The sequence below is a fragment of the Furipterus horrens genome, unplaced genomic scaffold (genome assembly GCF_987537825.1).
Source record: "Furipterus horrens unplaced genomic scaffold, mFurHor1.1.pri manual_scaffold_4, whole genome shotgun sequence".
Classification (NCBI taxonomy): Eukaryota; Metazoa; Chordata; class Mammalia; order Chiroptera; family Furipteridae; genus Furipterus; species Furipterus horrens.
Window position 1 is genome coordinate 186,992,260 of NW_028327174.1, and position 20,644 is coordinate 187,012,903.

Here is a 20,644-nt window from a genome sequence, read left to right on the forward strand (position 1 = left end):
CTATTGTTTATGTCCCAGTTCAGGGAGCAGCAAACATTTTCTGTGAAGTGGCAGACAGTAAATATTTTAGGTTTTGTGAGTCACATATGGTCCTGGTTGCAGTTTGTTTTACAACCCACTTTTTAAAAACTGATTCTAGTTTAAGAACTGTATGGAAAAAAGCAACTAGCCCAATTTGGCCTGTAGTCTGACCCGTTCTAATTCATTGATTTGTGTGCTTAACATTTACTTATACCCTCCTACTTATTTTGGGTTTTATCACACATATCTATCTTCATAAGATAAAAGCTTAGATGACTGACTGTTCCTCTATGCTAATAAAATAGTTAAAACTATAAAATTTTCTCTAAGCACTGCTCTAAGAGCATCCCCAATACATTGATAAGAGTTTTCATTTCAATATTACCTAATTTCCCTTGGGACTCAACTCTGTGGAGGCTTTGAACTTCCATTTTCTCCAACTTATCCCATTAAAAAAAAAAAAAAAAAAAAAAAAAAAAAAGCCCATGGCTTAATTTCTCCCACCCTGCCCCCAACACACTTGCCCACCATTTTGATGTTATATTCTAAGTGTCTGAAATAGGATAGAGCTCAACTGTGAAAAAAACTTAGTTGAAATAAGCATGGCACCTAATAATTTGAGTGACCCCCAGTATATAAATCTTTACACAAACATTAGCATCTCAATGGCAGGCATGATAAACTTTCATCACTTAACCTATAAACCAATCTAAGGTGTATTTCCTGCAATAAGTAATTCCATTTGTTCCAACTTTTAAGTGTGCCTAAAAACTCTGAAGTATCAAAGTTTATGTATCATATAAAGTTCCAGAGTCCCTGGGTATGAGTCGTGGTTTCTCATACAACCTCTCAAATTCCAGTTGTTTAAAATGAGAATAGTACTGTGCTCCTTCAGCAGCACATATACTAAAACTGGAACAACACAGAGATCAGCATGGCCCCTATGTAAGCGTGACAACCTCATTTGTGAAGTGTTCCATATTTTTAAAAATTGAGAATAGTATTTGACTCATAGTGCCCAAGAAATAATAACAGTAATACTACTAAAGTAGAAATGAGGAAGTATAAAATACCCCTTGTAATGGAATAAAAACAAATAGGCTAATATGTCAATTAGGAGGCAAGTAAAAAAAATGTACATGAACTCGCTGCCTCTTTAATGGTCATGGAATTACTAGTTATATGTAAGAAACCATAAAGTGGAAGGTAAGAATTTGAACATAAAAGATACTGAATAAGAATGAAGTGAAATAGAAGGGGTATAAAGCTTTCTTCTTATTGAAATCATGCACAGAATTAATGGGATGACAGTGGAGAGAGATGAATGCTAGAAACACAATGAATTCTAATGATTGAAGGCTCTGAAAATATTACTTCGTTTCATGAGGCCTAACAGGTAAACTGAACCTCAAGGAGTCTAAGACAGGAGTTTGACAAATTATTCTTATGACTGCAAAACTTGCATTATCGTATAGTTTCTAAGATGACAACACTGAAGTACAAGACACATGGATTTTCTGATATTTGTTAAAAAAAATTAATCTCATACATTCACATCCCAGCCCAACATTCATCTTCAAAAATGACTAAAAATGCCTGTAATTCACTTTTTAGTTAAAAATCATGATCTGAAAGTTTAAAAAATATATATTTTTAGATCCTGATTAGGCCATTTAAGTAATTTGTTCTACTTTTGAAAAAATTACGTTAATAATCATGGTTATTATTCACTATTTTCAATTCTAAAATATTTTTAAAAATTAAATTAGGTTCAAAATGATATAGTAGCTTCTCCTTCAAGAAGTTAAGCCCTGACTGGTATGGCTCAATGGGTTGGGCATGATACTACTAACCTAAGGCACTAGTTCAGTCCTGTCAGGGCACATTCCTGGATTGCCAGCAAGGTTCCCAGTTGGGGGTGTGTGAGAGGCAACTGATTGATAATTCTCTCTTTCTCCCTTCCTTCCCCTCTCTAAAAATAAATAATTTAAAAAATTTTTTTTAATTTGTTTTTTTTTTATAGCAATCCCTCTTTTCATAATATTGCTTGACAATAAATATTTATAACATATAAGATTAGGTTACTGTTTTTTAAAGGAAAGAATACCTTGGACAATGGCAGAATTTGTAAAATGCAGAAGTTATTTGTGAAAATAAAATGACAACTCAATAAAACAATTTTTTTTCAAACTGAAAAATAGCGGTATAATTTCTAATGTTTAGGCTGTCACAAGGACATTTACAGGGCAGCAAAAGAGATATCCTTGAACCAGTATCTCAAAAATCTAGTAGCCCCAACAGATTCCACAAATAAGAAACTGGAATCTAATAACCCCTTTAAAATGCATGTTTCTTGTAAATTTATTCAACATAATCTAGAAACAAAATAAAATGTGATGTTCAATTCTGTCTGGAGGTGAAACGCCATGGCACCCAGCCCTCCATGTCCCCAGTGGGACAGAATACTGTTGGGGGGTAAGGAGCTGGTCTGAATCAACTCTCCACCTGCCACGTGGCCTTTGCTGGGTCAGGGAACCTCTGAGTTCCACTAGCCTTATCTATAAAACGGTGATAATGCCAGTCTCATACCTTTGCTGCAATGATTAAGTTAAAAAAGTACAGGTCAAAATGCTTAGAATGTTTGCATGGTAGAAACATACAATAAGAGCTTTTAAAAATTTCAATTCTGATCACAAGGATACAAAGATCCTAAATTATATATAGTGCTTATGTAAACACTATACTAAGTTGAACACATGGATTATGAACAGGAATTCCTTGTGTAGAACTACCTTTGTCATGTGCTGAGTATGACAACACTGTCTACAGCCACTGTGCTGTTCTCTTTCAGTCTTGTTATTCGGTGTCTTTTTCTCTGTATTTTAAAAAAATATTTTTTAAGTCTACCACTGACTACTGAAGTCTATAAATACAATGGTTTCATCCTTTTTTTTCTATACACATCAAGAAAGTGAGGAAGATTTATATGTAATACTTTTTTAAACACTTGTTAAGTAACAAACCATATTACTTTTACAGCTACAATTTATCCTTTTACACTCTGTGTTTTAAGATGTGGGGAAATGATTGCATTTAGTGTGAAAAAGTAAGGCAGGTGTAAATAACCATATTCACTTCCCACTAAGATAATCTGGGTTTGAGTGCCATTCCTACATCACTTATGGGATGATTAAACATGCTTATCCCATAGTTGTCCTGATTAACCCATTTACTTCTACATATTAAAAAGTTGTCCTTTACAGTGAACAGGCCAATTATGTGTAATTGAGCTTTTTCTAGCACACTATAAAAAACTCTTACTGTTAGGTCTGAACCAAAATGTCCACTATAGCAGTTTTATTTTTGTTTTTTTTTTGATACATAAGTTTTCAAACTTGCTTCTTAGTATGAATTTCCTAGTGCTTAATAATTCTGGAGCTATTATTAAAGGTTTCCCATGTAAATTCATATAATTTCTGGCCTATGTAAGTTCTACGATGTGCAATTAAATTTTGATCACTGAATTAAAAGTTTTCTCATTCAATTGAAAGGGTGTGTGTTCAATATGATTTCTCTGATGAACTATGAGAGTAGATTTCTTGCTGAAAGCTTTTCTACATTCACTACACCCATAGGGTTTTTCTCCAGTATGTATTCTATGATGTACAGTGAGGTGTGACTTCTTGCTAAAGGCTTTTCCACACTCACTGCATTCATATGGTTTAGTTCCAGTATGGATTCTCTGATGCACAATGAGTTGTGATTTTTGGATAAAAGCTTTTCTGCATTCACTGCATTCATAGGGTTTCTCCCCAGTATGAATTCTCTGATGTTCAATGAACTGAGAACGCCGGAGGAAGGCTTTCCCGCACTCATTGCATTGATACCTTTTGTCCCCGGTGTGAGTTCTTTGATGTATAATGAGATCTGACTTCTGAATGAAGGCTTTTTTACATTCATTACATTCAAAGGGTTTCTCCCCAGTATGAATTCTGTGATGCAACCTTAGTTCTGACTTCCTGTTGAAGGCTTTTCCACACTCGTTACACCCATGGGGTTTCTCCCCTGTATGAATTCTCTGATGTACAACGAGCTGTGACCGCCAGATGAAGGCTTTCCCACATTCACTGCATTCATATGGTTTCTCCCCAGTATGAGCTCTTTGATGTACACTAAGTGTTGACTTTTTAATAAAAGTTTTCCCACATTCATTGCATTCATATGGTTTCTCCCCAGTATGAGCTCTTTGATGTACATTTAGTGTTGACTTTTTGATGAAAGCTTTCCCACATTCACTGCATTCATAGGGTTTCTCCCCTGTGTGAATCCTCTGATGAATAATGAAGTTTGACTTTTGGATGAAGGCTTTCCCACAATCACTACACTTGTAGGGTTTCTCTCCTGTATGAGTTCTCTGATGTACAGTAAGTTGTGACTTCTGAATAAAGGCTTTTCCACATTCGTTGCATTTGTATGGTTTCTCCCCAGTATGAATTCTTTGATGTACAATGAGTCCTGATTTTCCAGTGAAGGTTTTCCCACACTCAATACATTTATATTTCTCACTGGTTAGAATTTCTGGTTGTGCAAAGAGTTGTGACCTGTGCATGAAGGCTCTGGTGTGTTCATTAGATGCGTTCAGATGAAATTCTTTTCCCAGTGTATTAGATTCATGGTCTATCTCCTTAGTCAGTGACTCACTATTCATGAATGCTTGGTTCAAAAACTTGTCTTGGTTTTCCTGGTGATTTGTGTCACCTCCCAGTTTCCTGTCTTCAAAAATGGAGTACACTGCGATATTATGGCACATCACTTCTTCAGAAATGATCTTCCGTGGAGTTAATTCTTTCATTTTGGGTCTTATTTCAAAGGCTGAAAAAAAGGCCCAAAGGTAATGATGTTAATTCACTCTTGAGCTTAGATAAATACAAAACAAAACCCAAAGTTCTTCATTTTAATGGGAACAGTAAATCTGATGACTATGATGGCGTCTTGAGATATAAGAGCATGACCTTAAAACCCAAAGACAGAAAAATAAATAGACATAAAAAGAGGTGATAGGAGAGAAATGGAAAAACAAGAGTTGAACTCATAGGTCTGTATCATGGTTCCACATGGTCCCCGCCCCACCCCCACTCTACCATGAGGCTCTGTGAAGAGCAAAAGCAGACCAAAAAGTAATTTCAGGAAAGAGAAAGGAAGGAAGTTTAGCAAAAAGAACTGAGGGTAAGTTAAAGTGATCAACAGAAGGATTAAACCCCCACTAAATATAAAAGTGCTGTATCAGTAACCAGGCAGATTAGAGCATAACCGCAGAAAAGGGATTCAGAGCGCTGTACATGCATCTTAAAGGGTCAGATGACCTAAAAGGGCATGGAGTGGGGCAGGTTCTTTTTAAAGGAGCAATCCTGAGTTAAAAGAACAGGTGACTTCAAAGGAAGAAAAAGACAAAAGAAAAAGAAGACATACCCTCTACTATTGGGTGGAGTGATAGGGAAGAGAAGAAAAAGGAGGAATTTAGGGCACTGGAAGTAAAGAGAGAACCACAAAACCAGAAAACTCAAAACTCCTCCCTAATAACAAAAAGGAAGGAAGGAAGAAAAGGAGAGATCCTGCTAAATACCATGGCTTTGCTGTATTAATGTAAAAGAACTCTGTAAAATTAGAATCTGCCCTGGCTGGTGTGGCTCAGTGGACTGAGCACTGGCCTGCAAACTGACAGGTTGCTCGTTCGATTCCCAATCAGGGCACATGCCTGGGTTGCGGGCCAGGTCTCCAGCTGGCACTGTGTGAGAGGCAACTGACTGATGTATCTCACACATAGATGTTTGTCTCCCTCTTTGTCTCCCCCATACCCTCTCTATCTACAAGTAAATTAAAAATAAAATCTAAAAAGAAAAATTAGAATCATACCATAATATGATAAAAATGAACAGAAGAAGTAAAGTCCATAGAAAACTATAGAAAAATCAGGAAATGAATTTGTATAGTAATCAACAGAGGCCATTGTCCCCTGAAAAAACAAAAACAAAACAAAACAAAAACTGGCCATGAAGCAGAAGAAATTTTTGTCTGAACTCCAAACAGAATTAAATACACTCAAATAAGCATGAGGTCATAGAAAACCATCATGACACATAACTTAAAAAAAAATTAAATGGGGAAAAAAGGGGAGAGACGAAAATGAAATTAATAAACTCAGGAGGAAAATGGAAGATTACAAGATGAAGGCAGGAAGAATACACTCAAATGGAAATTTAACAAGCAGCATTATAAAAAGACAGGAAACAACCGAGATAATAAAAATAAAACAAAGAATCAAGTAAAAATGGTCATAAAGTAATGGAAAAGGAAGACAGGGAGAGAAGGAATAACATTCTATTATTAAAGTCCTGAAAAAGCCCTCACCAGTGTGGCTCAGTTGGCTGGGCATCCCCCAAAGCTAAGGCTGCCGGTTAGATTCCAGGCGAGAGCACACGCCTGGGTTTTGAGTTCAGTCACAGTTGGGGTGCGTGCAAGAGGCAACCAATCGGTGTTTTTCTAACATATTAATGTTGCTCTGCATCTCTTTCTCCCTCCCTTCCCCTTCCCTCTAAAAATAAGTAAATAAAATATCTTTTAAAAAGTCCTGAAAAAACTTAAAAAACAAAAGATTATAACTCTGACTTCTGGTCAAGAAGGTGGTGTAGGCAGACATAACTTGCAAGCTGGTGCCCTATGTGAGACTCCATCAACCTGCTAACGCTGTTTGGCCCACCTTGGAGATCCCCAGACTCCATTCCACCCAACTTATGAGCCCACCCAAGCTGCTTTTCCATATGAGTGGCTGGTTCTAGCTCATGCTTCACAACTTCCTAAATCCTATCAATGCAAACAACAGTTGGCTTCAGTGAGCCCCAGGTCTGGAACTAGCAGCAGCCAGCCTAGATTCATAGTTTTGCTTTGCCTGGGAATCTCCAAGCCCAACACAAGGAGCAGCCATCTCAGACTGCTTTATAGCTCAGGCAGGATGGCCTCAGGCAAAACACAGGGGGGGGGGGGCTGACCTTGGCCTGAACCACCTGGGAAACCCCAGGGCCAGTGCACCCAGTGGACACCTACAGACCACATCGAAGCACCACCCTGCCCCTGCACAGCTAATCCACCACAGAAGGCGGAGGCTAGTGGTCAGTGGTCACAGCCAGTCCTTGCACCTGACTGGCCTGGGTAAATCCCTCCCATGGATCTGTCAACAGCAACCAAGGCTCAACTACAATACAAGGGTGTACTCAGCCCACATGAAGGGTACACCTGAAGTACCCAGCTTGGATGACAGGGAGGCTGTGCCACTGGACCCTACAGGAGACCTACTACATTAGGACACACTACCAAGACACAGAATCAAAGCAGCTCTACCCAATACATAGAAATAAACACAGGGAAGCTGACAAAACAAGAAGACAAAGCGACACGGCCCAAATGAAAGAACAGATCAAAACTCCAGAAAAAGAGCTAAATGAAATGGAGATAAGCAATCTATCAGATACAGAGTTCAAAACACTGGTTATAAGGATGCTCAAGGAACTTAGTGAGGACCTCTGCAGCATAAAAAAGATCCAGTCAGAAACAAAGGATACACTGATTGAAATAAAAAACAATTCAGAGAAACAACAGTAGAGTGAATGAAGCCAAGAATCAAATCAATGATTTGGAACATAAAGAAGTGAGAAACAACCAATCAGAACAACAAGAAGAAAAAATAATCCAAAAAAAAATGAGGATAGTGTAAGCAGGGAACTATTGCAAGCGTTCCTACATTCACATAATAGGGGTGCCAGAAGGGGAAGAGGAAGAGCAAGACATTGGAAATCTATATAAAAAAAAATAATGAAACAAAACCTCCCTAATTTGGTGAACAAAATAGACATGCAAGTCCAGAAAGCACAGAGTCCCAAACAAGATGGATGCAAAGAGGCCTACTCCAAGATACATCATAATTAAAATGCCAAAAGTTAACGATAAAGAGAGAATCTTAAAAGCAGCAAGAGAAAAGAAGTTAATTACCTATAGGGGAGTTCCCATAAGACTGACAGCTGATTTCTCAAAAAATCTGTAGGATAGAAGGGATTGGCAAGACATATCCAAAGTCAGGAAAAGCAGGGATCTACAGCCAAGATTGCTCTACCCAGCAGATATCATTTAAAATCAAAGGGCAGATAAAGAGCTTCCCAGGCAAGAAAAAACTCAAGGAGCTCTTTATCACCAAACCATTATTATATGAATTGTTAAACCATTATTATATGAAATGTTAAAGGGACTTATTGAAGAAAAAGAAGATCAAAACTATGAACAATAAAATGGCAGAAAGTTCCAATCTCTCAATAATTGAATCTAAAAATCAAACTAAGCAAGCAATAAGAACAGGGGCAGAATCATGGTTAGAGAGAGCATTTTGATGGTTGCCAGACAGGAGGGTGGTGTAGGGGAATGGGTGAAGAGGTGATGAGATTAAGAAATACAAATATGTAGTTACAGAATAACCATGTACAGTATTGGAAATGGAGTGGCCAAAGAACTTATACAAATAACTCACAGACATGAACAATGGTGGGGGGAACTGCCTGAGGGAGTAGGGGGTGCTGGGCAGAGGGAAGCAAAGGGGAAAAAATCAGGACAACTCTGTAATAGCATCACTGGTAAAATATAATTTAAAAAAAGATTATAACTACAAGACATTTCACACTGAAATAAAGAAAAAACAGAAGCATTTAGAAGGAATATGAATACCATTCAATAACTTTGAAATATAGTATACCTAAGAATGCCTGGATGGCCTCAATGCATACGGAGAGGAGTATAAGTCCATTTGGGGAGAATGGGTATGAGGTTATTAGCCAAAGGGATGCTAATTAAGAAATTTCCTAAATGATGTGGACATAGATAAGATCCAAAGTACAGGTGAAAGGGTTATCACTTTAAATTCAAGCAAAAAACAAAACAAAACAAAAAAGAATAATATAGGTGTTTGGTATGTAGCAGTGTCATTTAGGTATTCAACAATCCCACAGCCACCAACTGTCTTCATCCATTTCTAAATATCTATGGTCTTAAAAAATGATTTCCTAAAAAATATTTCAAAAATAGAGATCTCTTTATTCAACACAAATCTTACATTCTTGCCTATCATATGCTAGGTTCTCACTTACCTGGATAGGCCCAACTTGAGATTTCTCCCTCCTCTATCCATGGTTCTCCTTGCTTCAACAAGAAGATTTTATCTGACTTCAGAAATTCATACCCTGTTTATGGGAAATGATATAGGACTTAGGCATTAGTGGACAACCAACCATCCCAGAACGCAGGCCCATTACATATGTACCAGAATGGCTAAAATTAGAAAGACTAACATCACCAAAGCTTGATGGAACTCTCATACATTGCTAGTAGGATATAAATTGATATAACCTCTTTAGAAAACTGTCTGGTTGTATCTACCAAAGAGAAATACGCACATGCCCTATGACCCAAAAATGCTATTCCTATGTATATACCTAATAAAAGTGAAATCCTATTTCCACCAGAAAATATGTATAAGAACATTCATTAGAAAAATAACATGCAGAACAGTTTTATTCATAATAGCCCAAATTTGAAGTAATTCAAATGACCATCAAAGGTGGCACATGGATCAACTGATGAATTACTGTATAATCATGAAATGGAATATGATGCAATAAGAAAAAGGATCAAACTACTGTCACATGCCAAAACATGGTTGAATTTCACAGATATTATGTTCAATGAAAGATGCCAGACAACAAACCTTGCATACTGTGTGATTACACATCCATGAAGTTGAAGAATGAACAAAATTTATGGGGATAGAAGCCACAAGTTGTTATCGCTACTGGAGGTAAATGGAAGGCTGGTAGGGTGCTGGAAATGTTCTATAGCTTCATCTGGGTAGTAGTTAAGTAAGCGTGTACATACAAAAAACCGTATTAAGCCGTATACTTAAGATCTGAATACTTACTGTACACACTATATTTCAATTTATAAAAGCTAAGGACTTAGGCCCAGACCATTGTCTTTAGTCTCCAAGGAATGTGCAAGATGCAGTTCCCATTTTCTTTTCATCCAAATTCACCAGAGAGGTACAAGCATAGTATTTGGTACTCAAAATTAATATTCTTTTGACATTTATAGCTTGAAATGAAGCTCATTAAGCATTCATAGACAAAACAGTTTTTAGTAAACAAGAAAGGAAAGGCAGTCATTTGGGCACTACGGTAGGTTTAATAAATGTCCAGAAATTTTTTGACTCTTTCATTCAAGATGTAGAGCTTAATTCTCCTCCCCTTGGGCATAGGCTGGACTTAGTAACTCACCTCTAATAAACACAATAAGATACAAGAGATAATGTATGATTTTGGAGACTTGGTCACAAAAGGCACTGCGACTTACTCCCCGCTTCTCTCGGCTCAGTCTATCTGGGAGAAGTTTGCCATGTTGCGAGAATAAGCTCACACGATAAGGAACTGAGACCTCCTTCCACTCACTGAACAGCAAGGAACTGATGGCTCTTATCAATAACCACATGATAAGTCACCCTGGAACTGGAGCCTAGACTCCCAACCAGGCTTTCATATGGCGGCAGCCCCTGCCAATATCTAACTACAACCGCAGGAAGGACCACAGGCCAGAACCGCCTCGCTAAGACTTTCTAAATTCCTGACCTACAGGAATTGTTTGTTTAAGACATTAAATTTTGGGGTGGTTATTGTGCAACAATAGGTAATCGATACCAACCAGCACCCTCAGAGGAAAGATGTCCTTACCCACGGAAACAAGGTTCCTATAGTTCTCCAGCATCACATCCCTGTACAGGTTTCTTTGTGTGGAGTCCAGCTGCTGCCACTCCTCCTGAGTAAAGTACACAGTCACATCCTTGAATGATACAAACCCCTGTAACAGCCAGAGAGAGGTGTAAAGCGCTGAGCTGAAGAGAGGGCACACGGGGGTGCACACTCATAGACAGAAATACACGAGCAAACTGAACATTGGATGAGAAATGGGACAGCCACATCATTTTATAGGACCTCACCACAAAACAGTTACTAATCACACTGGAAAAAGTGGCTTTGTGAGAGGAACCAGCCGGCCTGCCTGAGTCAGTGACAGGACAGACGGCCGATGCCCCCGAGAAGGAGCGTGCAGGCCCTCCTCCCAGGGGTGAAGGACTTTAGGCTGGTCAGGGGCACATCAGACAGCTGCAGTGCTGGGTCATGGAGCAGGGGGCACTGAGGACCATCTGGACTAGAGGGGACATAGCAAGCTGGTCCCTATGGATGGAACAGCTTAGGCTCATGCAGGTCAGGAGCAAGTTCTCCGTCTTATCGCTCAACAATTCTTTAAGTCTGCGATTGTCCCCCAAGGAAAACTTAAAGCAAACAGATACTCAGCATATCTGTAAGACAAGTTTTCCAATGTAAAAGAATTTAGTATTTTATAATGTTTTAATTTTTTTTTAAATATTTTATTTACAAAGGGTAAGAAGTAAAAGAAAAAGAAGGGAAAACTGCCAAATACTCTGTCTACAGGCGGAAGTCAAAAAGAACCAAGTCATTCCTGATTTTAAGGCTCAGAAATGTTTGTTGTTTACGTTTAAGGCAATTGCTAGTGAAATTAAAAGCAGGACATGCACTTCCAAAGGCTCTGTAGAAGACAGAAGCTAATGGACCCATCTCCGGGGCTGAGCAGGAGAGCATAAGAGGACACAGGCGAGCAGCCCCAGGCCGCGCGGAGCACAGGCCACACAGCGGCCCCCGACAGGCCACACTGGGTGGAGTCCCTAAAGGGAACAGCTGTACACACCCCCCCCCAAACCCAATGAGCGTGGCATCCAAAAGAAAAGGCTAACAGGCAGAGAGGGAAGGAAGCCAGTGTAGCTTTCCCTGATTGAGAATTGCAGGTGACACCACACCCCTCTTCACTGATTTAAAGTGACACGAATGTTTCAGATGTTCAGAGACCACCAGGAAGCTGGGGAGAGAGAAGCACAGGGAGGCTCTACCCCAGGAGTCTGTGTGTGAAACAGACTGAGTCATGGGTGTTCCCCACAGACAATGGTCGTGTAAAGGACCAGGGAAGCCATGGAATTTCCAGGGCTCAAAAACAGGCCGCCGGACATCACAGAAAGAGGCAGAAGGAGCACAGCTGGCCCAGCCCGGCTGACGTCAGGAGAGTAAGGTGACTGACTCGTTTTTAGTGCATTCCCTCCAAAATATTACAAATAAAAGTTCTACTTACTGTTCAAAAAAAAAAAAAAATTGTAAAAAGGTAAAGATAAAAAAAATTGAAATGTGAAAAATGAATATTCTCTGATAAGATGTGGAGGGGGGGAGAAAAATCATTACAGATGGAAGGAGGGGTAAGTAAAAAGGCGTGGAGACATAATAAAGGACACGGTAAATTCAAGGAACCATGAGTACTCCAGTATAACGCTCTCAGACATCAGTCATTCACACAGTGCTTTCACAATTTTATCATATCTGCGTATCACCTGTACTGCTGCTGACTTAATAGTTTTAACCCAACTCAACATTTTTACATAAGTAAATGTATTTTGAAAGGAAACCACTAAAGAGAAATGAAAATACCAACAACAAAAATCTGCAAAGCAAGTATATACTGCTGAAATGCCATGTATGGGATTTGCTTTAAAATACTCTAGAGAACAAATAAATAAAGATGTGAAACTGGTAAAATATTAATAATTGTTGAAAATGTATGAGGCCATACAAGGGATTTATTACACTGTTTCCTAAATTTCTGTCTGTATTTTTCCATTAAAAATACTTTTAAAAATTAAATAGAAACTGTTTTAATGTTTAAGTTAAAATAAAAACAATAAAATGTAAGCAATATTTGCCCTGGCTGGTATGGCCTAGTGGGTTGAGCGCAGGCCTGCAAACCAAAAGGTTGCTGGTTCAAGTCCCAGTTAGGGCACATGCTTGGGTTGCTGGCCCAGTGCCCAATTTGGGGGCGTGTGAGAGGCAACTGATCTATGTTTCTCTTCCTTGATCCCCCTCCCTTCCCCTCTCTAAAAAATAAATAAAATCTTTTTTTTTAATGTAAGCAACATTTAATCTAATATTTATTTTTTTTAAATGTGTATGTAGAGATAATGAGAAGATGAAATAATTTATGATCAGTAATAAAGTGCTACTGAGCTCACTGTTGCTTACTTTTCAAACAATGGTTAAGTTCTACATCAATTACAAAATTCTATTTTTAAGTTTGATGTTAATCAAAAAGATAGTGTATGAGGGAAGGAGAGGAAGAATCAACTAAGAGTTCTTTCTTTTTGGTTTAAGGAATTGGCATCCCACTAACATCCAGAAGACAAGAGCAGGTTTGGGTGGAGGGGAGATGGGGAATTAAAAATTCTATTCATCCAACAATAAAGGACAAACGATCCATTAAAAATGGGCAAGGGACTTGAACAGACATTTCTCTGAAGATGATAGGCAAATGGACAATGAGCACATGAAAAGATGCTCAACCTTATTAGTCATTAGGGAAATGCAAATCAACACCACAATGACATACCACTCTACATCTAACAGGATGGTTATGATCAACAAAATGGAAAATGTAAGTGTTAGTGAGGATGTGGAGAAACCGGAACCCTCATACATTACTGGGGGAAATGTACGATAGTGTAGCTGCTGTGAAAAACTTTGGCAGTTCCTACAAGAGTTAAATACAGAATTATCATATAACCCAGCAATTCCATTCCTAGGTATATACTCAAAGAGATTTGCAATCAACAGGTATTTACATACTTGTATGCCAATGTTTACAGCCAAAAGATAGAAGCAACTCGTGTCCATCAGCAGATGAACGTATAAATAAAATGTCATATGTCCACATAAAGGAACATTATTTAGCCACAAGAAGAAATGAAACTCTGATACATGGATAAACCTTGAAAACTTGCTGGGTAAAATAAGTTAGACACAAAGGAGCAAATACTGTATGATTCCATCTAAACAGGCAAATTCATAGTCAGAAATTGGTTCTGAGTGGGAGAAAACAGGGAGTTTATCGCTCAGTGGGTACAGAGTTTCTATCTGGGGTGATAAAAACGTTTTGGGAGAAAAAAAAGTTTTCGAAATAGATAAGGGTGATGGATACACAATTGTAAATTCAATTAATACCACTTAAAAATTGTTAAAATGGCAAATTTTGCTACACATATTTTACCACACAAAAAAATCTAGTTGTCCAAGTTAAGTTCAAGATATCTATTATAGTAGATACCCAAGTGGCAGTAAGTAGGCAACTGGACTTCAGTGGGATGACAAGTGCCCAGAACAAAAACCAAGCTGAGGAAAGAGAGAAGGTAAAAAGTGGGGAGTCCTGACCGGTGTGGCTCAGTTGGTTGAGCACCCTTCAGGGAAGAGAAACATCACCAGTTCGATTCACTGCACTGCAGGTTTGTCCCTGGTTGGGGCACATATGAGAGGAACTAATCAATGTTTCTCTCCCTTTCTCTCTCCTTTCCCCTCTCTCTAAAAATAAATAAATAAAACCTTAAAAAAGAAGTGGGAAGAGGGATGTAATAGACAGTGAAAAAAATGGAGGAACAATGGACCAGAGGTCTGAATGGGATTGAAGAAGTGCTAGAATCAAGGTACTAAAGTAAATGAGCTAGAAACCTAAATAATGGCCAGAGAATTAAATGCATGGAGATAGTACAGTAATTGGTAATTATAAATCTAGTATATGACTATGGAAGTTGGAGGCTGTGGCAGAGCAGAGAAAAAAATAATCTCTGGAAATGAGGAGTTACACTGGTACCACTTGTACCAATAGTACCGTGATATTGTGATTTCTAATTAGAAATATATTTAGTTTTCACCCTGGTTCTTGGCATAGAGTTCCTAAAACCCTGGAATTTCCTGATAAAAGAGCTAAAGGTGTCTTTTGTTATGCTAATAAAGTGACTTTTGAAAAGCACCTAAGGATGGAGGCTGGCTGCTGGTGAATAGAGGGTTGGAACTTTCCAGGGAGCGGAGTGGGGCTAGAGGGTGAATCAATCACCAATCGCCAAAGATTTAATCAATCGAGCCTATGTCATGAAGCCTCCATAAAGACCCAAAAGGAGGGGGTTCAGAGAGCTTCCAGGTTGGTGAACCAGAATGTTTCCACATACAATGTGCCAGGCCCCAAACTCCACAAGGACAGACCTCTGTCCCAGGCCTCACCATATGTATTGTTCACCTACCTGTTGAATTGTACCTTTTAATACCCTTTGTAATAAACTGGTAATCTAGTCAGTAAGCTGGTTTCCTGAGTTCTGTGAACAGCTCTAGCAAATTAATCAAACCAAAGAAAGGGGTGGTGAGAACCACTGACTGACAGCCAGTCAGTCAGAAGCACAGGTAACAATCTGGGCTTGCAATGGGCATCTGCAATGTGTGTGGGGGGGGAGGAGGACTGAGTCCTTAATCTGTAGGATCAGGTGTTATCTCCAGATGCAGTGTCAAAATTGAGTTGAGTTGTATAACATCCAGCTGGTGTTGAAGAATTGCTTGGTGGTAGGGGGGGGGGGGGGGGGGAGGATTAAGTGCACAATTATAGATACATAACCCAGCAGACCCCAAACTTTAAATTGGAGGTGGTGATATTGTAATATAATAAGAAATACATATTTTGGTCTTTATCCCTGATTTCTGGTCAGAGTTCCTAAAACTTTATAATTTCCTGAGCAATTAAAGGGTTTAGAAGCATCCCCCCCTCCCCCCGCTATTTGGTCTTTGATGCTTGTTCCTGACACATAGCTCCTAAAATCCTTGGAGTTTCTTGGGTATTAGGAGTGCCTTTTGTTCTAATGAGGCAACTCTTGGTGAGACATTTTTCAGATAATAAAAAAACATGCACATCAAGAATATATACCTTAAGAAAAACATGAATTATATATAAGTACTTCAATACTGAGATATTATGGTCATTAGATATATATACAAGTAGGGGATGTTTTCTTTTAACTCCAGCTCTCCAGTGGATCATCTTGCACCACTAATGTATGCTCCCCACTGTGAAGACTACTATACTGAAGATATACGCTACAGTGGATATAAACAATAGAGCATTATAGGTAAAAATTAAATAACATATACCTTGAAATAAAAACATTTAAAAAGAACTATATGCACAACCAATGGGCATGGACTAGGGGGGGAGGGGATTAGAGGGTCACTGGGTGGAGGGGGACAAAAGGGAAAAGAAATTGGGACAACTGTCACAGCATAATCAATAAAGCATATTAATAAAAAAAATTTAAAGCTGAATGACAATCACAACCACTAGAATGCTGGCTAGCAGTATTTAGCTGAGTGATAAACCAACAGATATGAGCAAATTTACTTGATCTTCACTATCCAACCAAGTATGCTCACTTGATATATACTTGGAGATTCTCAACCTATTGCATTTTATTTTTTTATCTTCACCCAAGGACATTTTTTTATTGCTTTTACAGAGGAAGGGAGAGAAATATCAATGCGAGAAAGAAGCATTGACTGGTTGCCTCCCATAAGCGCATGAACCAGGACTTGCACATGCCCAAACCATGGACCAAACCCATAACCTAGGCATGTGCCCTGATCAGGTATCAAACATACAACCCTTCCATTAAGGGACAGCACTCCAACCAAGCCACACTAGCCAGGGTTCAACCTATTGCATTTTAAAGAGAAAGTTTCTGATTACTTTACTTATTGGTTTAAAAATGCAAATTAAAATTGATACTATTATTACCTTTAAATAACATATATCCCCTGGCCCAATTTCACAAACTCCCAGGGTTGAGAAATGCTGCTCCAAAAATTACAGATTTTATCATGGATCAACGCAGACTGTTGAACCGCTGTGTTCTTGGACCTCATGATTTTACTGCCTAAAAATTGAATTCTGCCTTGTTATTATGCCCTATACTTATTATGACAAATAGTTCAAGGAACAGTTATGGAGAAACCTATTATGGAATTTACCATGGATTGGTAATTGTTAAGGACACTGCCTACTACATCATAAGTATGCAGACTCATCAAGAGAATAACTTCAAACCTAAATACCAAAAAAATCTTTACTTCTCTCAAGAAATTAGCACATGTAATGTATAGTTAGCACATTTAATGTAGATGATATGCTCAACTTTAATTACCTGTGAAGATTCTATAGCTATTATGACTATGTTCCAAGTTTCCTTGGTCTAGATACTTTATTTTCCCAGATATCCACTGACAATTTTCATTTAATTAATTTCTAAAAACTGTCTCAAATACAGTGGAAAACAAAATGAGGTATAAACAACAACTTACCTGAGACTTAGTCATTTTCTACTGCTCTTCAGAAGGGGCAGATATCTGTGAAGACAAAGTGGGATGAGCAGGAACGGGTTAAAAAGATATCCTTGAAAGCCTGAGAATCTGGGCATGCCCTGGAATTCCCAGACCATGAACCTAGAAATTCGTATGATCAACCACATAAAAGACTACCCTTTGAAAACTGCCCCTTTCAAAGGTTCCTTCTGAGAGATCACAAAAAATTATGCTGTGACAATATAAACCTATCGACTTACAGTTCTGAGAGATAAAGACATAATATATTTTTCCTGAGATTTGAATGTATTCCACTGTATGTTCAAAATTTTTCTCCCCTCAATATCCATTTATGATTAAGAACTCTCAACAAAGTGGGTATAAAAAGGACATACTTCAACATAAAAAGGCCATATTTAACAAACCCACAGCTAACATCATATTCAACAGTGAAAAACTGAAAGCTTTTCTTCTAAGATCAGGAACATTACAGGATGCCCACTCCTATCACTTTTAATCAATATAGTACTGGAAGTTCTAGCTACAGTAATTAGGCAAGAAAGATAAATAAAAGGAAGAAAGAAGCAAAACTGTCACTAAATTCAGATGACTCTAAAGACTCCACTATAAAATAGTAAAAGTAATAAATTAACTCAATAAAGTCACAGGATACAAAATTAATATACAAAAATACGTTGCATTTCTATACACTAATAAGGAGCTATAAGAAAGAAAAATTAATCCCATTTACAACTGCAGCAAAAAGAATAAAATACCTAACAATAATTTAACCAAAGAAGTGGAAGACCCGTGCTCTGAAAACTATAACACAGTCAAGAAAAAAATTGAAGACGACACAAATAAATGAAAAGATATACCATACTCAGGGTCTGAAAGAATTAGTAGTGTTAAACTGTCTATACTAGCCAAAGCAATTTACAGGCTCAACGAAATCCCCATCAAAATATCAGTGGCATTTTTCACAGAACTAGAACAAATAATCCTAAAACTTGTATGAAACCACGAAAGACCCCACACAGCCAAAGCAATCTTGAGAAAGAACAAAGCTGGAGGTATTATGCTCCCTGATTTCAAACTGTATTACAAAACAGTATACATAGTATTGTCACAAAAACAGACACACACATCAATGGAATAGAGCCCAAAAATAAGTTTGTGCACATATGCATATATATATACGTACTAATCTATGACAAAGGAGGCAAGAATATACAATAGGTTATAGACCATCTCTTCAATAAAAGGTGTTGAGAAAATTGGACAGCTACTTTCAAAAGAATGAAACTGGAAAATTCTTATACCATACATAAAAATAAAGTCAAAATAGATTAAAGACTTGAATGTAAAACCTGAAACCATAAAACTCCTAGGAGAAAACACAGGCACGTAGCCCTGACATCGGTCTCAGCAATATTTTTTGGCCCAGTCTCCTCAGTCAAGGGCAACAAAAGCAAAAATAAACAAATGGAATGACATCAAACTAAAAAGCTTTTGCACAGAGAAGGAAACCATACACAAAATGAACAGGCAACCCACTGAATGGGAGGAGATATTTGCAAATCGTATATCCAATAAGGGGTTAATACCCGAAATATATAAAGAACTTACACAACTTAATATAAAAGAAAAAACCCAATTAAAAATGTTACAGAACCAAAGTAAGGGTTCGGCTGCCCGTCGCCTCCAGTAGGCAAATTCTAAAGGCAGAGACTGATGAGAAAGGGAAGAGATTTTTATTCAAATGATGCATGATCCGGGAGAACGGCAGACTTGTCTCAAAGCCCATCCCCTCCGCCGACAGAGAGGCAAGGCCAGCCGTCCTCAGTCAGACAAACCCAAAGGCAGTGTCCACAGTTCCTTCTCCCACGTAAAGTACCGTCCTTTGGGAACCGAGGGCAGCGGCTGAGCGGTCATCCAGGAAGCTCAGCTTGCTCCCGGCCATTGTCCGGCTTCAGGCTCCCGCCAGGAACACAAGCGTGAGGCCAGTGCCACCCCTAGCCATGTGGCTTCCAGGGACAGAATGTACCCCAAGTAAAAGAGCCAGAATATTCCCCAGGTGAATAAAAGAATGCCCCTTCCTTCCCCTAGATTTATACTAGTTTCGGGTGTGGGAGGACCAGGTGCTTTCTCAGAATGCCCAATTAACTTCCCAAATTTCCCGGTGTTCGGGGAGGGTCCGCCCCTCAACCAATCCCTTCTTTCCACCGGGCTAGACTGACAGGCTTCTTCAGATCAGCACCCGCCCCCGCGGCAGCGGCCATTCTGATCCCTCTGTAGGAATGTGCCTGCCTTCCCCGGTGGCCCCACCCCCAATCGGTACCGGAAGCGGGTAGGAGGGTTTTTCCCCTCTCCAATTATCTTGCTAGCCTTACCTCAGCTCAGTGCAATACTTCCTCCTGTCGCCATCTTTCCTAGGGGCGAGGGAAAAGGGTCGGCAGGAGCGGGACGTCTCCGCCCCCAGGGCTAGCGTTGCAAAGGTAGGAGCTTGGTTACCTGCACAGCAGCCTGACTCAATACCAACAGCACCACTAAACCCCGAGCTCCGCAGGGCAGCTGGTACATCCTGTGCATCGCCCTTAATTACTCACCACATCAGGATCTGAAATTACGGACCGCTGCAATCGCTCTATCGCTGATCTTACTTGTGTCCTTTATTCCCAATACTGCAGCCAGTGATTGAAACCTCCTTTTCTGAAATCGGACTCCTCAACTCCCCGCTTCTTGACTCTTCCCGTGAGCCCCCAGTTGACCGCTACGACCTGCCCCCACCACTCCAGGGGTCGTGGGACTCTCCCAGTTACCGCGGATATGGGCGCAGCCCCTCATTCTCCTCCTTCGCGAGACTTTGCAGGTCGTTAATCTTCAGGAGCCAAGGATTAACATGGCCGCGCCCATGAGCGAAATGTGTAGTAAATGGGCAGCGCCATGTTTCGAGTAGTGTTGACGCCGTACGGCAAAGAATTCTGAACAGCAAAGGAGGTGGGAACTGAAATAATGGCGTGGGAACAATGCGGGAGCGACGACAGAAACTAGGAAAGAATCCCAGGTATCTGAGGATGGTGTCAGAGAACCGATTCAGCCAAGATATGTTGTAGAAATGGGTGCGCAGAGGAAGGTGCAAGGCAAAGATTGGGAAGTGGAGTGGGAAGCAGGGGAAGCCCCTCCTGTTCAGCGGATGGAAATGTCTCAACGTAAATCGGTTGATCTACATCACAGTGTCTCATTTTCCCAAT

General features: G+C 39.3%; 1 protein-coding gene and 1 non-coding gene across 2 annotated transcripts; one reads left to right on the top strand and one right to left on the bottom strand.

Moving 5' to 3' along the window:
* Positions 1 to 904: 904 nt before the first annotated feature.
* On the top strand, positions 905 to 1,007 carry LOC150013569 (U6 spliceosomal RNA). Its single transcript, XR_016510920.1, has one exon. It is a non-coding gene; the product is annotated as a U6 spliceosomal RNA (small nuclear RNA).
* Positions 1,008 to 3,409: 2,402 nt separating this feature from the next.
* On the bottom strand, positions 3,410 to 20,330 carry LOC150013570 (uncharacterized). Its single transcript, XM_090274578.1, has 5 exons — positions 20,000 to 20,330; positions 17,391 to 17,435; positions 10,839 to 10,965; positions 9,207 to 9,299; positions 3,410 to 4,893 (listed from the first exon to the last, which is right to left on the bottom strand). The coding sequence occupies exons 2-5, from the start codon at positions 17,403 to 17,405 to the stop codon at positions 3,527 to 3,529; spliced, it is 1,602 nt and encodes a 533-aa protein (XP_090130704.1). The 5' UTR covers positions 17,406 to 17,435; positions 20,000 to 20,330; the 3' UTR covers positions 3,410 to 3,526.
* Between the last annotated feature and the right edge of the window lie 314 nt (positions 20,331 to 20,644).